This window comes from Cyprinodon tularosa, unplaced genomic scaffold, assembly GCF_016077235.1.
Source record: "Cyprinodon tularosa strain WSP-4 unplaced genomic scaffold, ASM1607723v1 ctg19, whole genome shotgun sequence".
Lineage (NCBI taxonomy): Eukaryota > Metazoa > Chordata > Actinopteri > Cyprinodontiformes > Cyprinodontidae > Cyprinodon > Cyprinodon tularosa.
The window spans coordinates 2,130,277-2,157,830 of NW_024038678.1; the positions used below are offsets into that span (position 1 = coordinate 2,130,277).

At 37.3% G+C, this 27,554-nt stretch overlaps 2 protein-coding genes across 3 annotated transcripts in view; both read left to right on the top strand.

Annotated features, from left to right (window-relative positions):
- atf7a (activating transcription factor 7a) overlaps nucleotides 1-13,864 on the top strand; it is a 28,332-nt gene extending 14,468 nt beyond the window's left edge. The window contains exons 4-12 of the mRNA XM_038283100.1: nucleotides 3,657-3,769; nucleotides 4,186-4,350; nucleotides 4,488-4,636; nucleotides 9,179-9,272; nucleotides 9,370-9,489; nucleotides 12,024-12,173; nucleotides 12,387-12,575; nucleotides 12,792-12,897; nucleotides 13,228-13,864. Of these exons, the coding sequence (XP_038139028.1) occupies nucleotides 3,657-3,769; nucleotides 4,186-4,350; nucleotides 4,488-4,636; nucleotides 9,179-9,272; nucleotides 9,370-9,489; nucleotides 12,024-12,173; nucleotides 12,387-12,575; nucleotides 12,792-12,897; nucleotides 13,228-13,460 (1,319 nt within the window). The 3' untranslated portion in view covers nucleotides 13,461-13,864. The remainder of the gene's footprint in view (nucleotides 1-3,656; nucleotides 3,770-4,185; nucleotides 4,351-4,487; nucleotides 4,637-9,178; nucleotides 9,273-9,369; nucleotides 9,490-12,023; nucleotides 12,174-12,386; nucleotides 12,576-12,791; nucleotides 12,898-13,227) is intronic.
- Nucleotides 13,865-18,239: 4,375 nt separating this feature from the next.
- dip2ba (disco-interacting protein 2 homolog Ba) overlaps nucleotides 18,240-27,554 on the top strand; it is a 60,884-nt gene continuing 51,569 nt past the window's right edge. For both annotated transcript variants that reach the window (XM_038282952.1, XM_038282953.1), the window contains exon 1: nucleotides 18,240-18,530. In XM_038282952.1, coding sequence (XP_038138880.1) covers nucleotides 18,446-18,530 — 85 coding nt within the window. In that variant the 5' untranslated portion in view covers nucleotides 18,240-18,445. The remainder of the gene's footprint in view (nucleotides 18,531-27,554) is intronic.

The window sequence follows — 27,554 nt, forward strand, 5'->3', positions numbered from 1 at the left end:
TTTTGGAGACTCTTACGTGAAAGCATGTATCGTTCCTACTCTTCTCCTCCAGCGGCAGCTGCTGCCGTGGGGCGCCTCCCCCATCCCAACCCCTTTCTCTCTCTCCCACAGGAATCCCTCTCAGCGGGGCAGTCAGAGCCGCAGGATTTTAGTGAGGAGTTTACCCTCAGCGTCCAGACTGCAAATGAAGCGCGCATGCCCCGGGATTGACGGCGCAAATTGATCACAATAATTAAAATAGCCTGCGCTTTGTAAAGTGAAAAAAGTCGTAACATGCAACTTTTGTAAAAACAAATGAACATGGCACAGAAGCACCACTGTTATGACGCAGCACCTGAAAAGAAAACACGTTGGAGCCTTCAATGGCAGTGAAGAGAGCTGATCAGCAGGATGAGTAACCATGTTTGTTTCATTTTAAAGTGGGGAAACGTTACGTTAGTTTCTCAGGTAGCTCATCTGATGCTTTCCTTAGCTTGTTAGTAGGTTACAGACAGTGATAAGGTTGGCTTCTTATTTTACTTTTAATTTCATTTGAATTAGCTTAAGCAGCGTTTATATTTTCTTTATAAATAAATTAATTTGCAAATTATGAGGGCAAGGCTTTTAAAGTTTAAATCTTCTGGCAAAGATAAAGTAAAGAAGATCCTGCAATTTATGGAAGTAAAGCAGAATAAAATCCAGCCAGATCAGTAATATGTCAATTAATTATCTGCCACATTCCCATGTAAATATCTGTCTTTGGAGGATGTGTTTTTTAGCACCCCTAGTTCTCTCATTTTTATTCCAAATACAATTTATAATTTGAATCACAGGGCTATTTTTATCTCTATGGTTCAGTATTTTCTCAAGTAGCAACTTTAACTGCTATACTTTCCTGTCTTAAAAGGCAGAACTCTTCTAGTCTATAAAAACCTCATTTGTTGAAATGGGGGGGGCTATTGTTTGAACCCCTTAGGGGCTTTAAAAAACAAAAATGCCTGTCTCTTTTTGCGCTTTATGAAACAAAATACCCTATATTTTGTGGATGTACAGCTACATTTCTCATGTAAGTTTGCGTAGTTTTAACACAAACATTTATTTTTCATATTGCACCAGTACAGTTAATGAGAAACCTGTACTTGCGTGCTTGTTTGTTCTGTCTAAAATGTTTATTTTGGAATGAAGAGGTTAATATAAAAAAAATATTTTGTGTCCGATTCATCGATTAATCGAAAAAATAATCGGCCGATTCATCGATTTTCAAAATAATCGTTAGTTGCAGCCCTAGTTCAGACATACTTCGTCCTGCTGCTGCTTTTTTTTTTAGTGCCACCGTGAAACAGCAATTAATCTACTTGATACAGAAAGAAGGAACTGAATTGAAGAAGAACCAGAACCAAGTGTTTACAGACTGCTCCGTCTGTTAAAGATTTGATTTAACACAACAAACACAAAATTAACAATAAAAAATAAAAAAGGAAAATTACCCTCTCCAGTGAAGCTGTGCGCTTTCTATAAAAATAAAAATCTCTGCCCCAGTTTTCAGCCTGTTAGATTTTTAACATTCAGATAAACAAATGAATAACAATAAAAAAACTATAATGTCTCATGACATGTTCAGAACAACTGGAATAGATGAACCTATTCCCATTGGACAAAACGTGTATATTTCTGACCAGTCAACAAGCATGTTACCTTATTGGGTTTTAACAGTGTTTGCAGGTTGGGAACAATATTAGCAGCGCTGCAGAAGATGCGCTCTGAGGGGTGCATGTCTTTGCTCATAAAGTTGGCCTGATGAGTATTGGAAAATATTTACATATCGCCCAACCTTAATCCGACCATTTTATTTTTTCTCATAATTTAAAGACTTGAGGTTGTCTAAATGCCTTTTTTTTTTTTTTTTTACATTCTGTTTTTTTTTTTTCCATTTAGATCATTTTTAAATTATTATTTTTTTTTACCAGCCAACTCTAACTGCTAACTAGGTATGGATTTAGTAATTTATAGTTTGATATCTTCTTGATATCTGGTAAAAGATAATAAAGAGTCTCTCTGAAATAATTTTTGATCAGGATATTTACCTTTACCGTTTGAATTACTTTTCTATTCATGTTCAGGCAGTGTTGTTAACATATGAAAATAAAAGTTTTATTTTTAGAGACTTCTTTAGAGCAGCACTCAGCAATATGGACTTAAAATCTTATCACAATGTTTTGCTATTCTAACGGAATGACGATAAAAGTTATGAATAAAAAATTACTTCTTCAGTCTTTCTTAGGTAACTGCCCCACAATATTAAATACTATTGAACAATATACACATTTGAAATTGTTTTCTTCAGGACAAGTATTATTTATGTCACTAATCATCTTATAGTAACTGCATTTAATGATGTTCTTCAAATGTGTCAATGCCCCAATGGATAAAAATTAAAGAAATATTGTAAAAACAAAACTTTGATAAATTGAACCAGTTTGTGGAGTTTTTAATCTAAATTATAATTTAGACGACGGATCAAAACCTTTATGACTAAAAATTATCACGATTAAGATAAACAATACGATAAATGCCCTCCCCTAGTGAAGAATACATGGGGTGATGGATTTACAGCTAAAAAGATATCAGCAGTTATCAGCAGTTCTTCATTCTAGAAAATATCACAGTTTAAATTTTATGATCGGGATCACCTTTCTCCACTAACTGATATAATTTTAACATGATAGGCTCATAAACATACAGAGTAGTTATTGTGATGTCTATACTAAGACTGGGCGATATATATCACAAAGTTTAATGCAACTCTTTTCACCATCTAGGGTCTGAGAAACTAACCCCCTAACTAACTAAAGAAGCTTCTAATAAAGCTATATTATATTTTAAATGTTTGACCTAAATATAGACTTAAAGAAACTTTTGATCCATTATTGTAATACAAAACAAGTTAAGAATCTTTCCTATATTTGGACTGTATTATATTTTCGACTGGGTTAAAATGAGATTCTCGCATTATGATAATAACACAGTATTAACACATTTCATCATTAAAATAGAACAGCCCATTTTTCCTACTGCTGCTAAAATATTCTGATCATGATGGTGTCTATTTGTTACATTTGTATTATGAGGTTCACACATTGAGGAGAATGCTGACTTTTGCCTATTTAATCCTATCAGAGATTTACAGATGCAGTAAGTTCGGGTTAAAGTTATTTTTGTCCCATGGGTAAACTAGTTGTCTGTAAATAAGAAAGTTTTTGGGTTTGATTCCTGTTTTTTCTGGTGCCACATGTCATTGTATGGATATTTGAATGTGACATTGCGTTGGTAAAAATCGCCTCGAGTGACCACTATGATGAAAAGATGCTATAAAAACTCATCCAATAACCAATTAATTTATAAGGCAAGGCAAATTTATTTGCACAAAGACAATGCAAATAGTCTCTGCTGAAGCAGGTGGTTGTTTGCTGCATTTTTCTGTGCATTAATGGGTCATAAATAAAAATAAAGAGGAAAAAGACAAAATGTAAGAACATTTTCAAAAAATTCTAGGTCTTTTTTTTATGCGACATAAAAAAATCCTGCAAAAGAAAGTCCTTATTCTAATTGCCAAGTGTTAAACAGTTTGTCATATTGTTTTAACAGTCATTTCCTTCTTTGTTGCTGCTCTTTTCTAGATCAAACACCTACCCCCACTCGTTTTCTGAAGAACTGCGAGGAAGTCGGCCTCTTTAATGAACTTGCTAACTCTTTCGAACAAGATGACGATGAAAAAAAGGCAAAAAACTCTGTAAGAAAGCAGCTTGTGAGGACGATCACCATTTTGACTGTCATGCTTATGTTCCTTTTTACATGTATTGCTTTGTTCAAACATCAGGGATATTTTCTGTAGACTTCAATGTAGTAAAAATGTCCTCACTTCCCTCTTTTTAGCTCAACTGCTGATTTAATCAAAACCTACAGTTTGAAACTCCTGTGTTGCACAGTTTTTATGCATCATTAGAGTTTCAGTTATTGCAGCAGTGTTCATATAAGCAGATGCATTAGTCGTTCATTTGAACTAAAAGTGGTGTTTCATGAACCTAACCATGACAAGCAAATTTGTATATTAAATACCAACTTCCCTTTTTCATACTCTGTTGGTCATGTGAATTTATTCTGGGTTTTTTGTTGTTTTTTAATTTATTTTCCTTTGTCACTCTACAGCTTCCAGCAGCCAACTCTGTGGCTGTGGACATGAGCCTGCAGACACCCTCAGATGTGAAGGTGAAACAGGAGGTGCCTGTAGAAGTGGACTCCTCACCTCCAGGCAGCCCAGAATCGATATCTGGAACCTCGGACAGCAACCAGGAGCCCATCGTTAGAGTAAAGGTGGGTGAAGAGATGACTTGTTCAGTTTAACAGCATTTTGTTTCCTATTTTTATCTAAATCATCTGAAAATAAACTCAAAGGAATTTTAAAGAAGCTGTTTCATGTTCTTTACATTGCTGCATTGCTTATCTCCTAGGACACCCCTCCTAGGAGTTCAGCTCCCACTCCAACTATTGTTCGCCCAGGTTCTCTCCCACTACATTTGGGCTTTGATGCTCTTCAACCCACCATGCCATCACCCACCTCTGTCATCACACAGGCACCACCTTCAAATCGCACTTTGGGGTTAGTTGTATTAAACCTCCTACCTCTGCGTTAAATGTACTGATGATCATTTTGTGGTTTCTGACCTCAGGTTTGACCTGCAGACACCCATTTTTAACTAGTTGTAATTGCTCTTTAGGAACAAAAATGATTTAACACATAAAGAACGTTCAGCGTGTTTTCCCATCATTTTCACTGTTTATATTCAGTTCAGTCTTTTTATATAGCATCAATTCCCAAGACAATTTATCTCTAGGCATTTCATTTAAATATAGAGAGAGATTGGTGAAAGGAAACCTAGCTGATTGCATCGAGCCGTCGCTCCCCCTGGATGAGACGGCAGACATTCGCTTGCAATGTGTCACTAATTGAGCAGCAACCCATCACACCTAGCATGCAAGCAGTGACAGTTGATATAACAGAAAGAAACCTCGTGTTTCCATCCAGCTGAAATGCAAATTTTAGGCAGTTTTAAAAGTTGGGGGGTGGGAATACGATTTTGCAGAGTTGAGAGAATTTGGTTTAAAGCGAAGTAAACAAGCACTGCAAGGTGTAATGTCATCCTACGTCATTGTTCACATTGTGTTGTATTAAGCAGGAAGTAGAGGCAGTGATCTAACACTGACCACAGATCAGTAATGGAAGAAAGATTTAAGGAATGTGTCGCTCTTACATTATGTATGGCAATGTTGCTTCCAGCCATGTTTACACGCATTATAAGAACATCCAGGAAGACTCCGACATCAGAAACAGCTGATTAGTCATCAGCTGATTTGAAAAATAAGCCCCTTTTCTACTACCCTTTTGAAACCATGCTGAGAATGGTCCAAGCAGGGTAACAGAGATAACTGTTGAGTGTAAATGTGACGCAACTGAACTGGACCATGCCAGACACAACCGAACCGAACTAAAACTAATTAAACGGTAGGCTCGGCAAGGTTCAGTTGTGGCTCGACTCTCTGATAACAAAGAGCGCATGAGCAAACCGCGTCATCTCCTACATACAGTCTACTGACTAATTTCACGGGTTTTCCGCAGTGTCCGGCTTTGTAATTCACAGATCTCTTCACCTTTTCACAACACAAATTTCTTCTCAGCCTATTAACAATAAATGGCATCAAAGAAGCGTGGTGCGACCCGGGATGGTGCAGAGACTGAAGCTCTCATTGAAATTTGGGCGGAGGACGCTATCCAGGCACTTAAGTTCCTGAATGTTATGGGCGGTGCCAATTTTGTTTGCGTAATTCCCGCTTTGAGAGCTGTAGTATTGTGGACTGCAGATAGGCGGTGAGGCACCGTGCTAGCATGATGTGTAAATGGTCGTAAGAATCAAGCTCGGTTCAGTTAGCTGATAGAACCTAGGTGTAAAGTTGTTTTGGATTGGTTTCAGAGTGTTAGTGGAAATGGGGCAATAGTGTTTCATTCTGCCATTTTGTGCATTAGTCCTTTTTCGCTAAAGCTGAAAACCAACTCAAGAGAGCTTTAAAAAGTTTCTACGAGTTTTAGGGATTTTTCAAATTGTGCCATTTCCATTAAACTTTTCTGATGCGATGTGTTAAAATGCCCATTAGAAAAAAGCTGATGGAAACGCACCTGACATTACACTCTGTTTAAAAGTAATATTCCACTGAGAATTCAGTGAAATTAACATTTTAAAAAAATAAGTGGCAGACTTGACCATTTTGGGGCCCCAACTGGAGCTCTGTCCTCCAAGTCTGCCTTAATGTCCCGTTCGGCCCTCAGAGTGAGCGATTCTGTAGAGTTACCACAGTGGAGGCATCACTAAATAGATGATGTTTGATTCAGCAACATGGGTGTGCTGTATATCAAATGTGGCTTTAGGATGGGGATGAAGGAGGTCCTTTTTATTTCCTGTCTTTAAAAAAAGATAAAGAATATACCTATAATACTTTGCTAGAGAAAATGAATTCATGGAACTATATTCTTTTTCGGAAATTTTTATTTTTTTTTTTAAGTAACTGAGAAGTGAAGGCACACAGGGTTTACGACTGATAGGGGGAAAAAATCACTGTTTTTGAATTTCTGCTCATTCTAAAAAAAATTTTATTTTGAACTCAGAAAATAATCATAACTGATCAAAAGTTAATTTTTCTGGTAAGATTCTAAAAAGACATCTTTTATTCTCTATGAGAGCCTTTCAAACATTTGATAAACATTGACTATGAATCTGTTTTTCTTTAATAAATTAGCTCAGGTCGTTTTTCCAGCCCATCCTTCCTCTAATGAAGGAACTGTTTTTACTTCTCCTGTCCACATTTCAAATCAATCATTTTACTGAATGGTCTGTTGTTTTGCATCTGGTCCATCAGTAAATCATTTTCTGTAAAATGCTTTCCGTGGAGAAAGAGGCATTATCTTGTGTGGTTCAGAATATAACTTAAAAGCCTCATCCAGGACATTTCTTCAATCCTCATCTTTTGTCTTTTTATCAGTATCAATGTTTCAGATATTAAGACCTGTCTAGTTTGTATATTTTATGTTGAGTAAAACTGTATCCTTGTTTAATTAGCTTAGTTTGGAGGAGATGAAGGGTTACTGTTCCACTTCTTACTATTTCTACTGGCACCAGCAGATACCTTATATTTTAATAATGTATCTTATATTAGTGGACTGAGTGCAGCAATGCAATGATTTAAATAACCATTAAATGTGCTTAGCTAACCTTTGAATAAATTCTTTGATTTTCACTGAACTAAGAATCTGATATTTTTAATATCTGAAGATAAATCCAGCTAGACAATTCCTGCTGTTTTCTCCCTGTTTTCTCCCACAGCCAGAACCTTTCAATATATATTTATAGCTCAATATATATATATATGTATATATATATATATATATATGTATATGTATATGTATATAGCTAAGGTGGAGTCCATCTGCTCTATTCCTTATGATAGCCATGGAGATTCCAAAAAAAGAAAATTAAAAAAAATCCACTGGACTTTGTTTCCAAGTTTGAAGACGTTTCGCTTCCCATCCAGGAAGCTTTTTCAATTCAAAATGTCAGGAATAACATTGACTTCAAGTTTTTAGTTTTCTAGTATAGAGTTTTTAATACTGTTAAAAACTGTACATACTGCTTTTAATTTTCTATTTTTGGATGATTATGACCTGGATGACTGAGACTCTTCACCAGCATATGACCATGGAGATACTTTTTAGAGAAAACCTCCCCCCTCACGTAATGCTGGATTAAAAGATAATTATTTGTAACTTACAATTATCCGTTTCTGAGTCAGTATTAGTTTTGATCGCTAATTGCATTCAATTAATCCACTTCCACCTCCTCCTGTTCACAAATACACACCAAGCGTTTTGCTGGGACACTGTTAGAAGGGTGGGCAACCAAAAGGGGCCCTTGGTTGGGATCCTTGCTGGTAGGGGGGCCACGCGGTTGCTTGCTTTGCCTGTGTGCCGTCTTCCCATGTCTAATTCCACATCCTCCTCTCCATTCCAGACCGCTTGCGTGAGTCCTTGAAAAGCAGCTCCGTCTAGCGATGCTCTTACAGCCCCACGAGTTGTTAAAAGGCCTATGTTGTTTCCATCCATTGTTTGTTTTTTTTAAAGGGGATCGCAGGTTTTTTTTTTTTACATTGGGCCCTTGATTTTACGTTATTACATCATGTTCTACTCACCCATGTAAGTTTTGTCATTTGGAGCCGTTCTGAAGATATTCCGTTAGGTTATATTCAAGTAACGTCTTCCTATGGGCAAACGACTTGAAGGCACAAACTAAACTGTTCATAACTTATCATTAATGGTACGCCAGCATTCATAACATGTAGGTGAATCACTGTCCCCCAGACATCTGCGATTATATTTTTTATATTTATATTTTTTTAAAACAAAGCGGCGCGTGTATGATGTCATCCACTTATGTGTTTTGGAGTTGTGACAGGCAGCCCGGGCCACAGGCGCTACGCTCTACCCCTTCTGTTCGTTCGGCTAGCTAATCTGAATCGTTCAATTCCATTTCGAGAGGGAGATCATCTGTGGTAGTAGCACTAGACATCTTCCAGACATGTGAGTAAAACTAGCAGTAGTTCAGCGGACACGAAGAATGAACGGTAGCCGCCGCACGTGGATGATGTCATACACGCGCAGCTTCGTTTTTAAAAGATATAAATATAAAAAAATATACCAGCGGATGTCTGGGGGACAGTGATTCGCCTACATGTTATAAATGCTGGCGTACCATAAACAATAAATTATGAACAGTTTAGTTTGTGCCTTCAAGTCGTTCGCCCATAGGAAGACGTTACTTGGATATAACCTAATGGAATATCTTTAGAATGGCTCCAACTGACACAAAACTCATATGGGTGACTAGAACATTATGTAATAACATAAAATTAAGGGCCAAATGTAAAAAAACGGTGTTCCCCTTTAAGGTCTGACTTTTTTGTTTTGTTTTTTTATTGTTAAAACCTAGAAGAGCAGCCTGGATATGAAGCATAGGTTAATGCTTCTGCTTAGATGACTGTTTACTGAAAGCATTTTATGCAAACATCTCTTTTTCTTTCGGTTCCCGTTTGTTAATAGTTCTCCAACGAGCCATTACCCGATGATGATGCTTCCCTCGGGTCAGGCTGTACCTGTGCTTCCCGGTCCTGTCCAGATTCCCTCCGTCATTAATGTAAGGCACGCCAGCAGTTTCTTTCACCTCATCTTTAAAAAGAAGAAGAATGTTCTGGTTTAATTTATGTGCATTTATGCATCATGTCTGACTCTAGCTCGCTCGACCCATGTGTATGGTACCCAACATTCCTGGAATCCCTGGTCCTCCTCTGGGAGGCAGCAGCAGCGGCTCCAACTCCCCCTCTGGCTACAGCATCCACTCAGAGGCCAAGATGGTCAGCACTAAATTAGCTCTCTATTTTTATCTCTCTATCTGTTCTTCTTATCCGCATCCTTACCCTCCAGACTTGTGTCTACTTTGCCTTACTTTTTTAAATCATATGACTTTTTACTGTGGTAACTTGTTATTTTTTAACTCTTACATACATCGCCACAATTTTCACAAAAAGAGAGTTGCGGTGATTAAAAAGTAGAGGCTGCTGCTTTTTTGTGTGTTTTCATCAAAATTTAAGAGCATCTATGTACTTTAAGAACTTTGACTGTTTTATTTGTGTCAGAATTATTATTATTGGGGGATTATTTTATATGTAAATAGTTGTTGTATGCCTTAAGATCCTTACTGGCTAGTTTAAACTGCGTGCTGGATCATAATCTATCATCACAATAATTACATATCAACCTTTTTCTAGAGACTTTTTTTAATGCCTTAAGAAGCAAACCCTGGTAAGATGGATCCTCATGTCACATGAATGTACTGAAGAAAACCAACCTTTTTATATCCACTTCTGTTATTTAATATTTGATCTCAGACCTCACCTTGTACATTGCTTGGAACAATAATTTTTTTCATTTTATGCTATTGCGTAGAGTTATTTTTGTATAAACAATTAACTATTATTTCGGATTTGTTTCCGTTTAGCTGATAAGATTTGACAATAAAAATCCAGCTAGATAGTGGAGCATGGCTCAGACAATATAAAAGCGTGCTGAAATACAAACCAAAACCTGACTTAATTTAGCTTTCGATGCATTTGGGTTGATGACATGACACGCTGTAAGTTAAAGGTCTAGCATGGTTTTGTGATAATAACATTATTGCTTTAACTCTGCATGGTTTATTCTTCTGCTACTTTGGTCATACAGGTGCTGGTCATAAAATTAGAATATCATGAAAAAGTAGATTGATTTCAGTAATTCCATTTAAAAAGTGAAACTTGTATATTATATTCATACATTACATACAAACTCATATATTTCAGATGTTTATTTTGTTTAATTTTGATGATTACAAATGACAACAAATGAAAATCTCAAATTCATCATATCAGAAAATTAGAATATTGTGAAAAGGTTCAAAATTGATGGCCCCTGGTGCCACACTCTAATCAGCTAATTAACTCAAACCACCTGCAAAAGCCTTTAAATGGTCTTTCAGTCTAGTTCTATAGGCTACACAATCATGGGGAAGACTGCTGACTTGACAGTTGTCCAAAAGACGACCATCGACACCTTGCACAAGGAGGGCAAGACACAAAAGGTCATCGCTAAAGAGGCTGGCTGTTCACAGAGCTCAGTGTCCAAGCACATTAATAGAGGCGAAGGGAAGGAAAAGATGTGGTCGAAAAAAGTGTACAAGCAAGAGAGATAACCGCACCCTGGAGAGGATTGTGAAACAAAACCCCTTCAAAAATGTGGGGGAGATTCACAAAGAGTGGACTGCAGCTGGAGTGAGTGCTTCAAGAACCACCACACACAGACGTATGAAAGACATGGGTTTCTGCTGTCGCATTCCTTGTGTCAAGCCACTCTTGAACCACAGACAGCGTCAGAAGCGTCTTGCCTGGGCTAAAGAGAAACAGGACTGGACTGCTGGTGAGTGGTCCAAAGTCATGTTCTCTGATGAAAGTAAATTTTGCATTTCCTTTGGAAATCAAGGTCCCAGAGTCTGGAGGAAAAGAAGAGAGGCACTTCATCCACGTTGCTTGAAGTCCAGTGTAAAGTTTCCACAGTCAGTGATGGTTTGGGGTGCCATGTCATCTGCTGGTGTTGGTCCATTGTGTTTTCTGAGGTCCAGGGTCAACGCAGCCACATACCAGGAAGTTTTAGAGCACTTCATGCTTCCTGCAGCTGACCAACTTTTTGGAGATGCAGATTTCATTTTCCAACAGGACTTGGCACCTGCACACAGTGCCAAAGCTACCAGTACCTGGTTGAAGGACCATGGTATCCCTGTTCTTAATTGGCCAGCAAACTCCCCTGACCTTAACCCCATAGAAAATCTATGGGGTATTGTGAAGAAGAAGATGCAATACACCAGACCCAACAATTCAGAAGAGCTAAAAGCCACTATTAGAGCAACCTGGGCTATCATAACACCTGAGCAGTGCCACAGACTGATCGACTCCATGCCACGCCGCATTGCTGCAGTAATACAGGCCAAAGGAGGCCCAACTAAATACTGAGTGCTGTACATGCTCATACTTTTCATGTTCATACTTTTCAGTTGGCCAACATTTCTATAAATCCTTTGTTTTTATTGGTCTTCAGTAATATTCTAATTTTCTGATATGATGAATTTGAGATTTTCATTTGTTGTCATTTGTAATCATCAAAATTAAACAAAATAAACATCTGAAATATATGAGTTTGTATGTAATGTATGAATATAATATACAAGTTTCACTTTTTAAATGGAATTACTGAAATCAATCTACTTTTTCATGATATTCTAATTTTATGACCAGCACCTGTATTTTCAGCTTGATAACTGTGGTATTCGGTCTCTCTTTATCCCCGTCTTTCCCTGTAGCGTCTGAAAGCAGCGCTATCGCAGCAGAGCCCATCAGGACAGCATCTGGGTGCCATGGTAATGGGCAGCAGCCCCATGGTCCCTCAGAAGGCCGAGCAGAGCCAGCTTTTGGTCCAGCATCCAGATGCCCCATCGCCTGCACAACCCCAGGTAGTTAGATAAAGAAAACTGAGGCGAAATCGATTAATATTGAAAAACCTTCTGAAGGCATTAAAAGACGTAATAATGAGCCTAGATGACTATAATGTGTGTCGGTTTCCAGCACTGAAACTATGAGTCAAACTTCCTTTGTCTTTCTAGTCTTTTTTCCGTTCCCCTCGCTTGTCTGTTTCCTTTTGACCTCTTGTCATTTTTCTCCATCAGGTATCGCCGGCACAGCCTACAGGTGGGCGTCGACGGCGAACGACAGATGATGACCCAGATGAGCGAAGGCAGCGCTTCCTGGAGAGGAATAGGGCGGCGGCATCGCGCTGCAGACAGAAACGCAAACTGTGGGTCAGTTCTCTGGAGAAGAAGGCTGAGGAGCTGAGCACTCTCAACGTCTCGCTGTCGGTGAGTGGGTGTGGAGTGGGTGGAAGGAGGACGAAAGCTTGCAAGACATATCAGTTTGCATCACTTAAGTGTTTTTAAGGCTTAAACCTTTAAGACTTACATCTTTAAGAAGGTAAATCCATTTAAAATCCCTTTATGAAAAAACATAGAAATTTGAAAGCTGTCCTTTGGCATAATGTTTTTCTTTCTTTTTAAGTTTTTTCCATTTCATTTCAGAATGAGGTTTCACTGCTGCGTAACGAGGTGGCACATTTAAAGCAGCTTCTGCTCGCCCACAAGGACTGCCCTGTAACCACCCTACAAAAGAAGACTGCCTACTTAGGTAAGGTACATGTGTAGAGCTAGGATTAAAAGTAGTCGATTAACTGATGCTAATTAGAGCACAGAGACCGTCACAAGTCTGCAGTTTGAGTTTTTGTCTAAAGATGGAGGCAGACCGAGGGTGCCTTGGTGGACTGCTGCTTCTGATTAAATCAGAGTAATAGTCAGACTTTTTGACAGACAACTCATTGATCACATTTAGCTGAAAAAAATATATAGAATATTTTTTTTTTTGCCAGACTAGTCGGAACTCAGTTTTCACACTTAATCTGCTCTGTTTTTCTATATAGATTTTTAATTTTTTTATTTATTATCTTTCTGTTTTCTGCAGCTGCAGAAGACGGCCTAAAGGACACATCAGAGCCAACAGGTTCTCCTGCCCCAGTGATCCAGCACAGTTCTTTGGCACCCAGCCCCTCAGTGGGTCAAAACGGCTTAAGCACAAGAGCTGCAGCTGAGGCCATGGCCATGTCAGTGCTAGCAGGAATGGGTCAGCACCAGAGGGTAGAGGGTGGACCCTCTCACATCATCATGGCAGCACAGTCTCAGTCTGCTGCGAGATGATGAGCAGCACCACCACCGGCCCAGACTTGGTTCATTACCCAGGGGTAGAAAAAGACTCCCATTATCTACAGCCTTTAGGTCCAAATTTCACATCTCCTCCCTCCGTCTCTCCTCCTTTCATCCTCCTGTGGAGCCTTCAAGCTGTGGCCTGGAGCTCAGCAGCATCGGCAGCGTTCTGGGAATGGTCTGAGACTTTTAGTGAGAGCTTCCTGTTAACTTTGCCATAAACTACAGGGGCTGGACTCCGATATCCCTTTTCCTCTTTGCCTCTTCTGCTCATCTCTCCTCACCCTTGGTGAAAACAAACTTTTCAAAAGACTTTAAGGATGTGCATTGACCCCCTGCCTTGATAATGGACTTCCTACGTGCACAGTTTCAGACTCAAAGGAGTTGCATAAAAATTGTAGATCTGATTTGATCTACAATTTGTAACCATGATCTACATTTGTAACCATGCTAACACCCACACACCTTCAGCTCAGTTGACGAGAACAACCGTCTCAAGTTGTTCTGATTCTGATCACCATCCTGTTAAAAGTTCCACATCAGCATCATGGACCCAAGCACGTTACCTCATATTACCCCTTTATGTTAAGACTTATTAGCTGCGTGCTATTGTATGCTTATGTACACTAGAACATAAGTGGTTACATTAGATTTGGCGCCTTGTTATATGTTTTTTGCATGTGACCTTTCCTGAACGTGTGTGCAGCTATGTGTTTTCCTCGATGAAACTGGCACATCCTCCAATATTGGTCTCTACAACTAAAATACATTTGATTGTACTTTCGATTTTTATCTTTTTTCTAAGCTTTCCATTTACCCTGAAAGGAATTCCTCCTCCGCTGTCCTTCATATTTCACTAGAAATCAGATAGTTGGTGGCCTTTTATTCACCTTATATGAAATTACTCTCACTGCGTTTCTGTGAGGCTCCAGGATTTTATGTAACTGTTTTCATACTTCTCAGGATGGCGATCATCCTTGCTGCTTGTCGGAAGTGTGACGACCCACCCCCCCACACACACACACACACACACACCCCCACCCACCCCTCTAGTCTCTGCTCTTTACCAAACCTAAACTAAGCCATATTCTCTGGGTCTCCAAAGACCACCTGGTACTTGTTCTGAGACAGGAAGTAAACAGTCTGTTATTTGGTGTTGCAGTGACAGAATCTAGTCTATCACTACTTGTTTCTTGCACTTTGACACGATCTCTCACACACATCTTTGTTTGCCTTAAGATCACGCGTGCCTCTGATACTTCCGCTTTGATATTTAAAAATCGAATGTGCAAATACAGATGTGATGCTTCTGGCTGGGTTCTAACATTACTCGACAGTTTTATTATATAATTGCATTGACATACTGTATTTCCAGTAAAGAAATGGGGAAAAATACTTGTTCCTTTCTGTCATCTGGTGGAGAAATAAAGAAAATGTTTTTCTTGTAAAAGCTTTAAGAACAGAAACATCTGAAATAGTTTTTTTTTTTTTTTTTTTTTTTATATTTCCAAGATATTTAACTATATGTATTTTTGCATAAACACACAAATAACATGCTTTTCCTTTTTTCTCTTGTGCTTTCCTTTTCTGCTACGGTGATCATATATTTGCAAGATGCTATTTTGAAAAGCAAAGTATCTATCATATTGATCTTTTTAAAAAGCACTAAAGTAAGACTTTATTGTGGCTTTGTATCTCTGTTCGTGCAACTCTTTTGTTTCTCAGAACAGGACAGTTTTTTGTTCTTCCCAAAATTGTACTGTAGATGTGAATGGGGAATTTTCTCACCAACTTTAAAACTTTATGCTGCGACTGAACCTCTCATCCTACAGTCCCAATGGCGACCCTAGCTTTTTTATTTTACTTGCTGGCGCTATATACACAGCTAGCAGTCCCATATAGATGATTGTTTATATGAAAGAAATTTTAAACTACTATATCGCTCATTATTTTCTGGATTCTCATTTGTGTGATGGGCACCTTTTTCTGTCATTTACTGTTCTTTGTCGTTGTGTGGTGTTGTAAACACTGTACAACCTGTCTCATACTGCTTTTGATTGTACTGATGAATATAGAGTTATTTCATTTAACACTGTTTTTATCAGTTTGTATTCTCTATGGAAGAAACGTTGACTCTTTTTACAAAAAGAAGTCTCTGGCTTTAGTTTAATCTCTTTAGTAAATGTCTGGCCATGTCTTTTTCACTGTCCTTGTTTAACTTATTTTTCTAAATTGGTCAATTTACATTTTATTTTTCAGTCTCTGCCTTATTATTCATATTCAAATTGCTATGAATTTACAAGTTGAATGGAAAAAATACAAGGTAACAGTTTCGCATTGTGTATTTCTTTTTTTTTTTTTCACACTCCCATTGCCAGATGGATGATTTTTAGAAAATGTTTTATTGTACATATCTGTACTATATGAATATATTTACTTTTCCATGCATGTCCAAGTGGAATATCATGAACACTTTAAAGTGCTGCAGTTTTAATTAAAGAAACTACATACTAAGGATCTCGTTTTGTTTATTTTTTTGTTTAACTTTCTAAATAACATCAGTAACCCATGTTGTGAATTTATATTCAAAGTCCATCCAGGTTGGATGCCATATTAATGTTGTGAATAACTGTTATATTCAACTCCCAGCCAGCTTGGAATTCATATTTTCTGATACTTTAAGACGTGTATTGCCCTCCCGGTAGGGGTGGTGGTAAATATCTTATTTAATCAGATATTATTTGGGCTGTTAAATATTGTTTATGAAAACACGCCCTACTAGCTGTTTGTTAGAACAATGAGTGTTTCGAGCTCATATCATGATCAAACAGATAATTCTGCACATACATGGAATAAATTCACCACAGCATCTGTTCAAAATATAAGAGTTTTAACAAAAGTCAGCTCCAAGTCTAACATATTTCAGTTTAAAACTCTTAACTAAAACTAGTGAAACTCAACTAAACTAACCTTTGTACAAAGAGGAAGTGGAAACATGGTTGAAAACCATATTACAGCTTAAGATGGATTTTGTGTTTGAAAACAAAAGTTTATCTGGAAGAATTTGGGATATGATCAAATTAGTTACAAAATAAGTTTATATATGTAAATTGTTTTCAAATCAATTTACAATGCAAATCCATGAGGTCAATAAAACCTTATTTGGCCAAATAAGGTTTTATTAAATGATTTGCCTAATCAGGAACCAGTAACCTTGCAGAGGTCTTATGTCGAGATGAAACGTAGACAGTGGTTTCAATGTCCAAAACCACGATCATGGAACAACCCCCATGTTCGTGGAATTAAGAATTTAACCTCCTGTAATCATTAACACTTTTTAATTAAGCAGGCTATTTATTTTCAGCTTACAGCCTCCATTGGAGCTAAATTTGTACTCTTACTCGTACTCGTATTCAGTTTTCACTTGAAACTTTTTATTCAAATAGAATGGAGTAGATTATCCCAATCTATATACACTACCATATGAACTATTGTATTTTTTTCCTTGGCCATTACCGTTGTGTACTTTTTAAAAAACAAATCAATATGTTTTCCGTTCTTCAGGTGCATCTCAATTTTAAATGTAATTTATTTCAATAAAATTATTTCAATAATAATCATTTACCAAAAAACACAAAGTGGTACACAAAATGCTGGATGAAAGTGGGTGGGAATTTTTAGAGAAGTTAAATGAAGTTTGAAAATAATTTGCCTTTCACGTTTTTGGAGTGATGGAAGAGCAAACATGCATAGCTACACCAGGAGTTCTGTAGTTTACAGTTCCATGTGAGATATTAACACAATTAAGTGGAAGATTACACATCTTGCTGTTTATATTGAAAAGCTTTTTTTTTTTTCATATATCGACCTGTTTCACTGTTGGAATGAGAAACTGATCTATCTTGGGCTAAATTAGTTGAAGGTTAAGTTGTCTTCAACCACCTTTAGAGCAGATTCATTTAAAAGAATGATGCCATATTTATTATTCTACTTATGGCCACTTAACCTACAGTTTTTAGGAAGGGTCAACTTTAGGTAGCTCGCGGGTCACACACCAGGCAAGGATAACTATTCTGTCCATCATCTAAATGTTTTTTCAATGTATTATGCTCTCAATTTGAGTATAGAAAAACTCACTATCATGATAACATTGAGCAATCATGTATGAATATTTATTTACTCATCCATAAACTCATATTGTTAACAAAATTATAACAATAAAAAGAGAAATTATTAAGCTTAGGGCCAGATTGACACACAGAGGTGGAAGGACTAATGTAAACTTCTCTGAGACAAAATTACATTTTGGGAAAAGTCTGATAGTAATGACAGCACTGGCTTCAGAGATGGAAAACACTCCAGACATCGTAAAGCACAAATTACCTAATTTACCTATCTATATCTTTAGTTTATGGTTTTGAATAGAGCTTTTGCTTATATTTACTAACATTTATATAGTTTTAATAGCAAATAATTGAGCCTTAAATGTCTTTTTCTACCTAGTTTCAGATAACTTTATTACACTGTCTCTTATGTACAATTACATTCTCTCTGATCAACGTTTAAAAATATATATTTAATCCGTCCATACTATATATGAAAATGGGGAAAATATAACCGTAAAGTAGATTTATATCTTGTTTGGGTTGATGTCTGTGTGTGAGATATTTGTGTGCGTTTCTACCGTTTGACCGCTAGGGGGAGCAGCGTGCCCTGACGCCTCGGATGCGGCGATGAAGCAACAACAGCAACAGAGGCTGGAGGAGGTAACGTGACCACACGTTGCCGCTGGTGAATGAGCCCCCCCTCCCCTCCCCTCCATTATGGCGGAAGGGCAAGCCGTGCGGATGGGCCGTCTCTCCCTCTCCGATGCTTGTTTCATGTCTTGAGGGAGGGGTTTTATTTTTGTTTTTCAAAATCTCTCCGCGACGGCCCCGTTTCTTGTCACATAGACTGTTCTCGTGTTTTTCGGCCAAATCATGGCGGACCGCGGCGTGGATTTGTCCGCCCTGCCGAAGGAGGTTCGAGACCAGTTGGCGGAGTTGGATTTGGAGCTGTCTGAAGGTAAAGGAAGAGATGTCGGTGGGGGGATGCTTCAAGTGTTTTTTCGGGATAGCCATATATATCTCCTTATTCCATGTGTCTAACAGCTTTTGTTTGATAACACTTTTCCTGAGCGGGTCTACTTTTCTCTGTGATGAAGTGAATGGGAGCAGACGGCAGGCTTTTAGCTGTGGTGAAGCTAATACAGGATGTTGGTTTAGGAGCTAGCAGAGCATGACCAGCACCATTGTCAGAAGATAGACTTTCTTCCATTTTTTTAATCCTTCCTTTATGTCTTAAACTCAACCATGAACTCAAAAACATTTTTCTTTAGCATTTATCTCCCTTTATTAATAAATGTCAAGGCCAGAGCTCGTTGTGTCTGACCTGAGATACTGAGAAGCTCTGACCATGGATGGACTCTCTTGTCACCTTGGTCATCTTTTAATTTATCTTTTTTTTAATCCTATGACTACATGTGCGTTCAGTTGAACGTCACACCAAACCCTGACAGGGTGTGTTCATGTTCAGGTTTCCGCTTCAGACAAGTTTTATTGCTATGGAACTGTGAGTCACACTGATTACTGTTGACTTATACTGACTGCAGGCCTACAGTCATCATCTGCTGAGGTGTCATGCAACAAAGAGGCTGTTAGGATTGCTGGGACGTGTAGTTTAGCTATGTTGGTTGAAATGATCAAGCAGAATGTGAAGAGGGGACCGTTTCACCTGTGTTAACCTATCCTATCATCAGCACAATTATAGGCGTATCCACCTGTGCTGCTCATCTCTATTTCATTCTGTGGTTCAATGATTTATAGTTTTTTTTTTTTTATTATTCTTGATTTTGATATAGTTGTAATATCACCCATCTTTTTTTATCCATCCAGTATATGCTTTAAGGAATCCCTTCCCCCAGAGCAGCTGTGCAGCTTTCCTGCAGCACCACTGACACACTGTCACACATCCCTGACAGAATCCCCTTTGCCCCGCTTCATGTTACCGATGCTGCATGCATCCAAATCAGTCCACTAATTCTTTGCACTCATCACCTAAAGTGTGCATGATCTTATATATGATATGGATTTGGCCATTTTGAAATATCGAACCCTAAATTACCCACAGTTTCGTGGATGTGTAAGGTGTAGAGCTGGAACTAATGATTATTTTGCAAATCAATTAATCTGTCGATTATTTTTTCAATTAATTGGTTTATATTTGGATAGCCAAAGGTTCCTTAAAGAAGATTTTGTGTTAAATTAAACAAGGTGAAACTCTTTTGGTCTTAAATGCAAAATGTATATATATATATATATATATATATATTTTTTTTTTAATGTTTTTTTATTTTTATTTTTTTACAAGGCTCTGTCAGCTAAAGGCATGTTTTACAGTCTCTACTCTATACTCCAATTAACAATTAATTGATTACTAATTAAGTTGACTATTATTTCAATAAACGATTAATCCAACTAATTGTTTCAGCACCTAGAAAGGTGTACTAATCATGACTTTCATACTATAATTACTGCAATTACTTAACCCTTTATAGGGAAATTTACCGTTTTAGACCTATATCCAGCCATTTAGTAAAGATGCTGCTAAAGTGCTGTACATCTTATTTTGGCATTTGACTAATTAGATGAGCCCTTGAATGATATATTACCTACTGTAAATTGAGTTGGAAAAAAAAGTAAAGAAAAAAAGGTAAAAAGCTAATTAAAACGTTGAAAAGTTAAGTTCAAAAGTTAATAAGCCTAATAACAATTATATTTAGGTTAATAAACTAAAAATGTAAGTGCCCGTATCAGCATTAATGCCTTTAAGGTTATATTGTACTAAAAAAAATATGTTTCTTTCACTCTGTTTTTCATGATTTTCTTATAAAGGCACTTTTTTAATTTTTCTTATTATATTCAGGCAAGTTGGCGTTTATTGTTATTACATTGACATTAATGTTTGCCATTAAAATATCCATATTTTGGAACAGTACAAAGGTAATGAGGTCTTGTCCTGGATTCCAATAACACTATTGGCTTGAAATTTAAATTTTGTGCCCTGTAAAGGGTTAAAGCTGTGTTTTTCTTAATTTGGTTTTCTTAAGTTTATGTATGAAATATACATATATGGTATGGAAAAATTCTTACAACTATGATCAGTTTATGGTGATTTTAAAGTACTAGTTTTTTTTTATTCATATCTAAATCTTCCTACCTTGATGATCTTAAGCCTACCAAATTACTAACATTTTATTACATGATGAAAGTCGGTGTGCTCTTTTTTCCCCAGTAATTATAATAATAAACAAAGGGCTTTGCTCCTTTTGTAATAAATGATCACTCTAAGAGATCCTGAACAAAGGATGTAGGTTCTGGCTCAAAGTTGCTACTATTTCACAATTTCCAGATTTCAGCTTAGTGTTACATGTTTGAGCTGCTGATTTGTTTTTTGTTTTTTCCACTTCTTCATTTTTCCTCTAATGCACCTATTTTTATCCTTGAAGATCTGGAAATTCATTGAAATCATTCAGTTTAAAGGACCGATATAAAAAAAAAACATTTAAATGTAAGACAAATGTTTTAGTGTATTTTAACTGTGCACACAGAAAAAATCTGATCTATCCGAAGTTCTAGGATTTTAATAAGTAGTCGAGAAAAAACTGAGCGTGAGACAATTTGTTGTTGTTTAGGAGTTTATTTAGTGAATCCTGTGTATAGGTTGTACCTCAGTGCACCATAGACTGGCTCCTGGTAGGGAAATCCCTCTCATTAGCAAGTAGCAAGGTCACTTGTTCTGCTGTAAACACTCGCATTACGTTTGGAGCTGGTCACAAGCTGCAGCCAAGCTGTATTTGCACTTTAGCCCATTTTCCTCTGTAGTTGTGATATTTGCATTTGCTTTGAAGTAATTTCAGGCGAGGAATTAGGGTCGTGGAGAGCAAACAAGATTAGTAATGTAGAAATGAAGTCCATCTTTAGTTCTCTGTTTTTGCTGTGGCTGCATAAGGAACATTATTTTTTCCCCAAAGAGCTTGCCACACTATTATAATGAATCAAAAAGGGTTTTACAGTGTAATAGCATGTCCTTTACATCCCTCTAAAACATTTCTGTTGAAAGCCCAAGTTCATCTTACCACAAAACATTTTATTTCTCTACTACAACTTCTTATCAAAATAAAGATAAAATTAATCCTAAGAAGATACGTCTCTCTGATTAACTGCTTTTCAAAATAGTTATACTCGCTTTTCTTTAAATGATATAGGAGCCTGTCTGCTTTGAGTGATCGAGTTTCCTGTTAGAGCATTCAAGGTGAATGCTAATGCTTCGCTTTATGAATATTTAGCTTCCTCTGATTTCATTTACACATTTTAACCATTACTTAAAATAGTCTTATTCTGACAGTAACTCCTAAAGCTACACCGGTGAGTTTAGGTATCAGTAGAAATCTTATACTCCCTGTTTTGTAAACAGTATTGAAATACACAGATGTGGATTGTTTATTATTGTCTTAGAGAAGCATTCCTTATTAATTGGACACATGCTGTATTTTAAAACTGGTTTTAAACTAAAGTTTTATGAGTTTAGATGTTTCCTGAATTAGGTCTAGATTGTGTTCGGGACTTAATGCTAAAGCAAAGTTGGACTGCAATATGCCATGGCATGATGTCAGACATTGTTTTCTCTATTAGACGAGGTACACTGTGTCTGTAATGAAGTGGGTTGTGCCTCATGTCATCTGAGTAATCATGGTGAAGTGTAATTGTTTTGTTTTGAAAGGGCCCAATCAAAATGAAACTGACTTTAACGATCTAAAAATGGTGCTCGTCCTCATTTAACTTCAGTTTCTGAGAAGTTTTCTGGTTTTCTGCTTTTGGATCGGTGCAAACCTGATAGACCTGGTGTCAGAATAAAAACAGGGGCTAGTTTAGTGCTGGAAATTCAATTGCAGAACATGTCTAAGTCAGAAATATCACAGATCCGAATAATTAATTGCATCTGTAATATAATCACAATTTAAGTAAATAAAAATTTTAAAGGAAAAGTCCGGTCATATTCAGAATTCAAACTTCTGAATCTACTTTAAAAATAAAATTATTACATACTGTTCAATAAATAAGTGCTTTTTATTTAAGAGTAATTTCATATGACTGTGCTTTATCGGAGACATCCATGTTTTTTAAAGAACACTATTGCCACCTACCGGTTTGTGACGTCACGGTGCGGTATCGGCTGTAGAACAAGTCCCAATGCTGTATCTGGTGTTTGTCATAATGCGCTATTATTTAAGCCATCTTGAAAACATTCTTCTTTAAAATCTTGGCTACATATTTCATGTTTTTTCTCTGGCCAGAAGTTTGATGGCAAATCTTCCCTCTTCAAGTTGGCAATCAACGACAAACATGTTTCCATGAATCGGAAAGGTGAAATAACAAATTTTCTTTTCACTTTTACGTGATGAATTACAACATCCAACTGCCATGCATGTGGGCATTGTCAGTTTAACTTTAGCTCCCATGAATTTCAATGGTGAGGTCCTCTCGAAATCTTAAATAATTGTTGTTGATTGCAGATGTGTCTAGTAGTTCCCATTGATTTTGCTGTAAACGGGAAGAATGGCGCTAGGCTTACCAAACCGTGAGGTTTTTTTTACTGATTAACACTAAATTCATTAAATCATCCATTGGTTATTCCTTGCTGACCGGACTTTTCCTTTAAATCGCAGAAGTTTTCAGTTTTGGTTACGTTACATTTAAGACACTAAGACACAATTTTTTTAAAACTCCAGTCCTTTAAATGGCAGTAATATGTTTAAAGTTGGTTTGCTTCCATAAAAAGGAAATAAACTTAAATGCAGATCCATGTATGCCAGTAGAAATAAGCATTTTTATAAGCAGAGGTTACAGTAAAATCCTGCAACAACATGCTTTGAGCAAGCAAACTTTCAAGAGTAACGAAGAAAAAAAAAAGATACCCTGGAGTAAAATATCGACATGCTTGTGGTTAGTGCAAAGGAAAATTGAAATAAAATTGCAGTCGCAATATTGTTTGAAAAGAATCGCAATTTAGATTTTTTGGGAAAAAATTGTCCAGCTCTAGCTCTAAGCATGGATTCAGAGATGATGAATATTTAGAAAGTATACTCCCATAGTGTCCATCTTCAACAGCTCATATATTCCTAATTTAGGTTGATGACACTTTATTCTGTAAAATCTGCTGCTTAATTATGACTGTTGATTCTAGGAACTTTTCTGCTGAAGCGTTTGACTTTGAGGTTTGGTTGGTTAAGCATAGCATTGTGACTTTCGCATGAGGTGTTTTGAAGTTCCACTTAGTCTTAGGAGTGCATTTTATGATGCTGCTCTGAATCATTCTGAATAGATTGCTCCATATTTCACTCCTTGCATTAATATAGCTGCAAGTAATGTCTTCTCCCTTTTGTATCTTCATGACTGGAGGCATGCTTCATGTCACTACCTGGTGGGTTGTTTTTTTTGGGTCCACAACGAGCTTCCATGTGATCCAAGTGGAAATGCCTCTTCCCGCGTTGCTTGGATAAGAACAAGGGTCTGCCAAATGGCCTCTTAGAAAACAGCTCAGCTTTGCTCGCTCCCTGCTGACTGTGGGGACACAATGGGAATTATTCAGCTGGACCCAGTTGCTTTGGCCAGAAACTCTGCCTCCATTTAGGCCATTTTTGCTGAACCCATCTTTCGTGTGCCCAGAGGAGTGAACTGCCTCCGAAAGACGATGGTAAAGGGAAGGATTTCTGATTAAAGTTGGAGAAGATGACTGCTCCTGCAGGGTGTGGCTCCCCCTGCGTGGTTTGTGACTCTGGTCTCTGCAGCACACAAAGTAACCCCAATGCAGGGTGATATCCACCTTCATTTGGAACATTGGATGATGCTGACCCAAACAGAATCCTCCAGCCACAGGTTGTCTGACTGCCTGTTTTCTGTGAGGCGTCACCTGATGGTAATGACAGTGTGGTGACTGGGATCAGCTGGTTTAGACCAATCCTGACTGAAGTTAAAGTACAGACATGCAATAATTTACCGGTACTACATAGCGTCTTTTTGACGGGGTGGGCAAAAATGGCCGGTCCTGGACTAAGTCATCGTGACAAAAATGATTATTTTTGTGTTTTTCCTGATTAACGCTAAATTCATTAAATCACCGCCAATGTATCAGTTTTAGGTATAATTAATGATTGATTGATCATTCCTTGCTGACCGGACTTTTCCTTTAACAATAGAATTACAGAGGCCGTCATTTTGACGGTTCTGAGATTTTAAAGGGAAAGAACTTTATTTTCATTAATCATATTACTCATGTTAACTGACTTTTCCTGTTTCTATATTTCCTCCATGTTCACGAAGTTTTTTAAAGTAAAATGAAAACGTAAAAAATAAATATGGTTAATTTTATCTCGATCTTCCACTAGCCAAACACACTGCTTCTTTGTTTGACAAATAGAGATAAATTGATCTGATATTAAAATCGCTATCAGCCCCGATACTGCAGAAAATTCTAGAATGGTTAACAATGAAAATGGACCTAATCCATACGGGGGCGGATTTACCCAGCCTATTTTTGATCAGTTTGGTTAAAAACAGTGGAAGAGTTTACCATTGATATAATATACAGTCATTCTGACCTTTACAGCTGCATATTTGTTTTCAGGATGGAGTTTGTCCCTTTAACACAATGTCCTTTTTTATGACTCCCTTTTCCAACCTTGTCATAATCTCACTTTGCATTTTGGGATGAACATATGTACATGTATATCATACTGGCTTGTAGAGAGGAGGTTGTGACATCCTCTTAAAAATGGATTGGGGATCACTGGCTATCCAAATTCAAGCCCAAGATCTCAGAAAGAGAATGTTTGGTTAGAAGTTACTCAGATGCAGGAAGGTGTACCATTTCTATGTTCAGACAGTCAAGTAGAAGAATACACACCATTACGATTAGGAGTGGAAAAAAAATCTGTTTTGTTAAATATTGTAATTTTTTTCCATTTAACACTCTCTGTTTTGATTCAAAATTAAGTTTAATGTTGAAAAATATTTAAAGCAGACATCTATTTCATTGTCTTATGTTTAGGCCCCCAGCTGTTTAAACACTTAAACCCCTAGCCACTAGTTGGCAGTGCATGTGCCTATTATTTAGTTGTCTTGCACTGCCTGTAGCAGATCAACATGATCTCCTGAGGTTTTCCAGAGCCTTTAAAAAAAAATAAGTAAATCTCAATATATCCTCTTTGTTAATGTATTTGTATACATTATATTATGGTGCATGTCTCATGATTCGTATTGTCAAATTCTTGCTAATTTTCACCTCTGATTATGATGTTTTATCTGCTGCTGTGTTAGTGGAAAAAATAGGGTTAGTGTTCAAGAGATAAATGAAACGTGTGAAGCAATTTTAGACCTTCTTTATTAACAGTAAAAAGGGTCCTGTAGCTACTTATCCTGAAAGGCCGCTCTGAGAGGAAGAAGCCATTACACCAAAAGTAGCATTAAAGCTACAGTGTGTAATAATTACAGGGATATACAGTCAGAAATGTAATATATTATACATAACTATGTTATTTATCATCATCTACGAGCTCAGCCTCTTAACCTTAATATTTGCGTTGCCTTAGAATTCGTTATTTATAATTACTTAGGAGCGGGTCTCGCAGCCATGGAGGCAGACATCTTTGCGCTACGGCAGCGCAGAGCCAACAAACTAGCGACTGCGAGATCGCCCATTGCGCTCGAAAGTAACTACGGCAAGTTGAGAGAGATGAACTGAAATCTATACCCTACACAGACTAATGAAATATTATCTGTAAAATTACCTATGTAAACAAACCTCATCACTTGAGAAGGTAGGTGATGCGGACGTCGTGGAAGACATTTTGTCCTGTAACGCTCGCCGTACTGTTGGGGGGGAGAAGCGGTGGGGGGGAGATGTTCATGATGCTGCGGTCTGCAGTCTGGACGTTAGATGTCGCTGAAAATTACACACTGTAGCTTTAAAAAGGCCCAGTCTGCAAATGCCTCAGTAAATGTGGAGTAGCCAAAAAGCTAAAGTGAGAGTAGCACAACCTCAAATCGTTTTTTTACTTAAAGAGATATTATGTAAGTTTTTACTAAATAAAAACTTTAAAATAGCATTTTTATTTTAACCTTTACGATTAAAACATAATTTTATGAGCAGACTGAAACCTCAGGAATGAAGTTCCGATGCAGCTATAAACCTGTAGCCTATTTTCATGAATTTAGTTCAAGTCAGAAGTTCCTGTGCCGTTTGGTGGAGCTGACATCAAGGGCGTCCATGGTAAATGCATCTGACCTAGCAAACATTCGAGACGTTATGTTTAAGATGAATGTTATGGATTTCATGACGCGCCTGGCATTCAGCTCAACTTGGATACTAATGACAACTCCGGGTACGGTGAAAAAGGTAAAAAAAATAATAAAAACCACCCGGTCAAGAACAAGAGGGAGCTACAAGAATGAGAAGAAGAGTACTGCAGTTCTGTGTTTTTGCCATATGTGTAAGTATCATCGGAAAACTCTGTAATAGCTCTTTAAAAAATAGAATTAAAAATAGACATAAAATCATCCAATAGTTTCTGAAGAGTAAAACTAGTTCTGCTGAAAGCGCTAATTAAAAACTGTGTGTCATCATACAGGCAGAATTTATAATTATCTCTGGGCCATGTTACTTTGAACGATAAAATAAAACATGATGTGAAGATAAATCACATCACAAATTTGGGCTGAAGAAACATCTTTTTCAAAAGTTCATCAAAATAAATGTTAAAAACAAGAACTAACTTAGGTGATGTTTACATGTTGAAACAGCATAGGACTGTATTTTTTGTTTACTGTATCTTCACTTTACACCTGAACTGCAGCAGACAGAAAGTAACAGAACAAGGAGTCTAACCAGTCAGGTTTGAATGCGTCGGGTTCCTTTTTTAGGTCAACATGCTTCTTCGTCGTGCGGTGAAGTGAAGATGGATAGAGCAGCCAAACATTTCACCTTGATAAG